General features: G+C 43.6%; 1 protein-coding gene across 1 annotated transcript; it reads right to left on the bottom strand.

Annotated features, from left to right (window-relative positions):
* Positions 1-3,126: 3,126 nt before the first annotated feature.
* Positions 3,127-3,849, bottom strand: LOC115955943. Its single transcript, XM_031074362.1, has one exon. It carries the CDS (start codon positions 3,847-3,849, stop codon positions 3,127-3,129), a length of 723 nt encoding a protein of 240 aa, XP_030930222.1.
* Between the last annotated feature and the right edge of the window lie 2,687 nt (positions 3,850-6,536).

Genomic DNA, 6,536 nt, shown 5'->3' with positions numbered 1-6,536 from the left:
TCTTCGATCAAGTCCAGACTTTTTTCCAACAACCCATCATTATTGTCCGAGGTAAATGCACTAGTTCTTAACGTTGGGAAACCAGTTTCCAGAGGGATTACGGCCTCAGCTCCATATGTCATTGAGAAAGGGGTCTCTCCTGTTGACCGTCGAGGCGTTGTTCAATACGTTTAAAGGACATGTGGCAATTCCTTCACCCATTTCCTTTTGCATCATCTAGCCTCCTTTTAAGTCCATTGATTATAACCTTGTTGACAGCTTCAGCCTGTCCATGCCCTTGAGGATAGGTCGGAGTGGAATATCTATTATTTATCCCTAAGTCAGAATAGTATTGCCTGAAGGCTTTACTATCAAATTGAAGGCCATTATCCGAGATAAGGGTGTGGGGAGTTCCAAATTGAGTAACGATATTCTTCCAGATAAACTTTTTAACATCTACGTCTCTGATGTTAGCCAAAGGTTCGGCTTCGACCCACTTAGTGAAATAATCCGTGCCGACCAGCAGATACTTTTTGTTTTCTAATGCTTTAGGAAAATGACCTACAATATCTAAACCCCACTGAGCAAAAGGCTAAGGGCTGGATAGAGGATTAAGAATTCCCCCAGGCTGGTGGATGTTTGGAGCGAATCTCTGACATTGGTCACATTTTCTAACATACTGTTGCGCTTCCTTCTGCATATTTGGCCACCAGTATCCTTGAATAATGGCCCGGTGAGCTAGGGACCTTCCCCCCGTGTGACTTCCACAAATTCCTTCATGCAACTCCTCTAGGAGTGACTCTGACATCTTGGGATGTACACAAAGCAGATACGGCCCAGGAAAAGAACGTTTATACAACTTTTTGTCCTCGGATAACCAAAACCGAGGAGCTTTCCTTAGTATTTTCTCAGCTTCTAGTTTCTCCTCAGGTAATATATCGCTTTCGAGGAATAGCAGTGTGGGGTCCATCTAGCTTGGCGCTAAGTTGACTTGATAAATCTGGAGCACATCCTTCCTTGTCAGGGTGGGGGTGCATAAATCCTCAACGATTATCACCCGGGGCAAATTCCGTGCTGAGGAGGTGGTAAGGGTTGCCAAGGAATCTGCATGGGTGTTTTCACCTCTAGAAATATGTGACAAGTCAAAAGATTCAAATTTCGTTTGTATACACCTAACTTGACTCAAATATTCCTGCATTCTTGCATCTCGGGCTTCCAGTTCCCCTTTTACCTGGCCGACGATCAGTCTTGAATCAGAGAACACTTCCATTGCCTTTCTGCCCATTTTTTGGACCATAGTCATCCCCATCAGTAAAGCTTCATACTCCTATTCGTTGTTTGTCGTCGAGAACCTCAGCCTCAAGGACTTTTCAATGAAGATCTTTTCAGGGGATACTAGAACTAGCCCCATTCCTGCTCCCCGTTGGTTTGCTGCTCCGTCCACATACACTTTCCAAGATGAGGTGTCTTGTGTGGAGATCAAGTCAACCGATTTTTCATCTATGTCATGTTGCTTTACCTCTGCTTCTTCTAAGAGTTCAGCAAACTTGGCTACTAGATCGGTAAGGACCTGGCCTTTCACAGAGGTACGAGGCATATATTTGATGTCGAAAGCCCCTAGAATCGTGCCCCATTTAGCAATCCTCCCAGTATAATCTACACTTCGAAGTATGGACTTAAGTAGTAATTAAGTTAGAACCACCACGGTATGCGCTTGAAAATAATGGGGTAGTTTTGTACTACTGCCAAGATAGCCTTTTCTAGTGATAAGTACTGCACCTCGACTTCATGAAGTGACTTACTTACGTAATAGACTGGTCTTTGGATGCCACCGTCTTCTCGTATCAAAACAAAACTTACGGCATGGGAGGCCACCGCCAAGTAGGCAAACAGGACCTCATCCACCTCCGGACTGGACATGATAGGTGGCCGAGATAAGTACTCTTTCTGCTGCTGAAATGCTAAGGCACATTCTTCAGTCCACTCAAACCCTTTCCAATTATGCAGTAAAAGGAAAAAGGGTCTGCACCTATCGGCTAACCTAGATATAAATCGGTTCAATGCAGCAGTCATCCCCGTCAATTTCTGCACCTCCTTGGGATTCCGAGGTGCTTGTAAGCCATTAATGACCTTAATCTGATCTGGGTTCACCTCAATTCCCCTATGAGTCACCATGTATCCTAAGAATTTTTCGGAGCTTACCCTAAACGAACACTTTGAAAAATTCAGATGTAGTTTGTGCTTTCTCAGAATCCCAAAAATGCTCGTAAGATCTCCCACATGTTCGGACACCACTTTGCTTTTCACAACCATATCATCGATATAGATCTCAATGTTCCTGCCCAATTGTGATTCGAACATTCTAGTCATCATCCGTTGATAAGTAGACCCCGCATTTTTCAAACCAAAGGGCATTACTTTATAATGGTAGTTTCCAATGGGGGTGACAAAAGCTGTCTTCTCCTGATCGTCCAATACTAACGGTATTTGGTGCTATCCTTGGAAAGCATCCAAAAAACTTATCCGAGGATGACCTACTATTGCATCCACCAACTGGTCTATCCTTGGCATAGGAAAGGGGTCCTTGGGACAAGCTTTATTGAGGTCCGTGAAGTCTACGCACACTCGCCACTTCCCAGTCTTCTTTTTTACCACCACCGTGTTGGCTAACCATTGAGGATAAAAAACTTCCTTGATAGCCCCTGCCTGCTTGAGCTTGGCCACCTCACTTCTGACAGCCTCGGCGTGTTCTTTTGATGGGCGCCGAGGTGGCTGTCTCTTTGGAGTAATGGAAGGATTAACATTGAGTTGATGACAGATGAAGTTTGGATCTATGCCCAGGGCTTCATATGCGCTCCATGCAAACACATCAACATTTTCTCTGAGGAATTCAACCAATTGCCCCCTTTCTTGCGAAGGCAGTTTAGCTCAAACCTGAAAAAATTTCTTCGGATCATCACCAACGATTACCCTCTCCAGATCTTCACATTTTGCCTTGTCGGCTAGTCCATTTAAGGGTAATGTCGGGGTTTTTGATTGCTATAAACCATTATCGGTGGTAGCCGAGGTCTCCGCCTCTGGCCGATGTTGGATAGCCGCTACCAGGCATTGTCGGGCTGCAGCCTGACTTCCTACTATCTCCAAAACCTAACCTCTGGATGGGTATTTCACCTTTTGGTGTAGAGTAGAGGAAACAGCCCCTAGTGTATGAAGCCAAGGTCTGCCCATAATGGCCGTGTACGGAGAGAAAACGTCCATGACGATGAAGTCCACCTCCACCACATTCGTACCGGTCTGCATGGGTAATCTGATCTGACCCTTTGGGATGACCATTCTTCCCTCAAAACTCACCAAAGGGGAATTGTAGGCTACCAAGTTCTCAGACTTCAAATTTAGCCCCTTATACAAGTCAGGGTACATTACATCAACAGCACTGCCTTGATCAATCATCACCCTCTTCACATCGTATTCTCCAATTCTCAACGTGACCATAAGAGCATCATCGTAGGGCTGTATGGTTCCAACTTTGTCCTCATCCGAAAAACCCAAAACCAACGGGATGCCCATCCTAGCTTTCTTAGGCATTGAGCTATACTCCTCGGCTAAAGATCGGGATACCAACATTACCTTGGAAGGACAAGATCCAGTCCTTCCCGGGGTAGCAAAAATAACATTTATCGTGCCAAGGGGGAGTCTAGAAGAAGCATTTACCTGATCACTGGAATGATGCAAGAGTTGCTTTAACTTCCCTTCTCGAACTAGCTGGTCCAAATGGTCCCATAAATTCCTACAATTCTCAGTTGTGTGTCCATGATCCTCATGATAGTGGCAATAAAGATTCTGGTTGCGTCTCGTAGGCTCTCCTGCCATCTTGTTTGGCCATTTGAAAAACGGCTCATTCTTAATCTTCTCCAGTACTTGTTGCACTGGCTCTCGAAACACAGCATTAACCGCCTGGGTGTTGGCAGAACCTGATTGCCCAACAAAGTCTTTCCGAGGTCGGTTATTGTTGTATCAGTCCGATCTGAAATCCCTCCTCTCCTGAGGGATAACCTTAGCCTTTCCTTTCCCTTGCAGTTGGTCTTCTTCTACTCTTCTTTACTTGTCGATCTGATCCATCAATTGGCGTACACTAGTAATAGGTTTACCAGTTAGAGATTTCCTCAAGTCGTGCTTGACTGGAAGACCAGCTTTGAAAGTGCTTATAGCCACATCATCGTGCTCTCCCTCTATCTCATTAAACATCTCCCAGTATCTGTCCGAATAAGCCTTCAGAGTTTCACCCTCCCGCATGGACATAGACAATAAGGATCCCAAAGGCTGAGGAACCCTGCTACAAGTAATAAAGCGAGCGCCAAAAGCTCGGGTGAGTTTTTTGAAGGAGTCGATGGAGTTAGCCCTCAAACCGTTGAACCATCTCATCGCCACCGAGCCCAAGTTAGATGGAAAGACCTTACACATCAAGGCCTCATCTTTGGAGTGAATAGCCATCCTTTGACTGAAATGGCTAACGTGTTCTACCGAGTCTGTTCAACCATTATATATGGTGAACGTAGGTTGATGAAATCGCCGAGGAAGACTCGCATCCTCTATGTTCCGTGTGAAGGGTGATTTGGAAACTTGACTCAGCGCCTTATTCATGGCATCGTTTCCTAAGCCTCTGCAAGGCGGGCTTTTGTACCTACGTCGATGGTGGTGCTCCTCTTCATAGGAAAAAGTCTCGCTAGGCGGAGTTCTAGATCTCCGTCTATAACTAGCACCATCTATCTCTTCGGAGGACGGTTCGGAGCTGGGCGGGGAACGTCTTCGCCGAGCGTGACGCAACTCTCTTTTCAATTCGTCAATTTCACATTGCATGTCTCTGTCATTCTTTGCATGGGAGACATGACTCTTCCCTCGAGACTGACTTTTGTTGGTATGAGTTGTGCGCACACTTCCTTCACAGCCCCCTCTCCGTTTGAGGCTCCTGCGTGGATTGCCATGCTGGGAACCCCTTGACTCTGCTTGATGTAGATCAGCATCTATCTGGTGCGGTCCTGCTGCTACCTAGTGTGGACCTGCCTCCTTCATCGTGCACGTTGTAACCGAATTTCCTTTAGCCTAGATCAAACTCTCCCCACAGACAGCGTCAATTGTAAGGACTGCAATTGGATTGGTCCCAAAACAGGATTGGGCTCAAACCCAAACGGCCCAAACAATAAATTTGTAGAGCGTGGATGGAAGAACTAGAACTATCCCAGAAGAAAAACGATTTGATTTAGTGATTTCAGACTGTATGATGCAATTCAGATTAGAAAATCTATCCTCGAAATAGTCCAAGTAATACGTATCATATGGTTTTGTTGAATAATCAAATTGTACAAGAGTTCCAGTCTTTCTTCCTCCTTTTTTTTTCTTTTTTTTTTAGTACATCTTTCCATGTTATATATTCCAGCCTTGGTGCCATCCCTACCACACACGTGTAGGTTAGATTCAGAGAACTTGTGCCTGTCCTATCTAGCACTTTCCAAAACCATCAACTAGTAGCTGTAAGGCTGCTTGGTTAATATTCAGGCGTCACTTCCACATTAATGCAGAGTTGGTTGGGAGTCATTTAATGCGGATGTAGCAGCTTTTTGAAGACATTTGTTGCCCTTTTCTTTTCTTATCCTTTGTCCGACGTCTAACCCTTAGTGATGATGTAACTCTGGAGTAAGTCCGTGATGATATGGCACTCAGATCGACCTCGGACACATGTTGCCGAGAGGGCTTTTGTCCTCGGACACTTGTTTGACCTATCTCATATTGTCTCTACTCCTCTCTTCATTCCGTTCTCCTTATAATCTTATCTGGACCTCCTCGGATAGTCTGATGTCCTCGGATCGGGCCATAGGCCCAGTTAACAATGTCTTAACAGTACTTCCTAATTAATTGGCCCCCCCATATCCTATTAGTAATCTTTTTAATTACATAGAATAATATTTTTAATATATAACCGTGTCATTTTCCAAATCAACTATTGTTATTACTAATATTATTATTATTCCAAATAAAATAGTTTTTTAAAATATAATTTATAAATGTAATTATATAAGTCCATCTAATAAAAATAAATAATTCACAACTATAAACATATAAATCCCTCTAATAAAAATAATTAATGCATAACTATAAATATATAATATATGCATTTACTCCATAGATTAATTCAATGAACTAATACTTTGATATAAGTACAAACTTTGTTGATCTAAAAGTTTAAATAAGGAAAATTTTAAGGATGCACCCCATGACAGGAATTCATACCCTCCAAGTCTTTGTTTAAATATATATATATATATATATATATTGATTGATTGATTGATTGGATTTCATCCCCATATTTTTTCATAGAGTTATTATTTGAGTAATGTGGGGACTAGGGCCCAAAATAATGTATTGGGCCTTGGGCCTTGTCCGAGGACACTAATAAGTCCGAGGAGGGAAACATGGCTTAAATGATCTACGTTGCAAGTGTCATCAGTGGGAGACAACGGGAAGAAGGTCTGAGGAGGGACTCTTCCTCGGACATGACAAAC

The sequence above is a fragment of the Quercus lobata genome, chromosome 1 (genome assembly GCF_001633185.2).
Source record: "Quercus lobata isolate SW786 chromosome 1, ValleyOak3.0 Primary Assembly, whole genome shotgun sequence".
Classification (NCBI taxonomy): domain Eukaryota; kingdom Viridiplantae; phylum Streptophyta; class Magnoliopsida; order Fagales; family Fagaceae; genus Quercus; species Quercus lobata.
Note: the sequence above shows the minus strand (reverse complement) of the source record. Positions and strands in the feature narration are given on the sequence as shown.

Bases quoted from the DNA above. Each gene is read 5' to 3' on its own strand.
- LOC115955943 (XM_031074362.1), bottom strand. From the start codon at position 3,849: ATGGCAGGAGAGCCTACGAGACGCAACCAGAATCTTTATTGCCACTAT.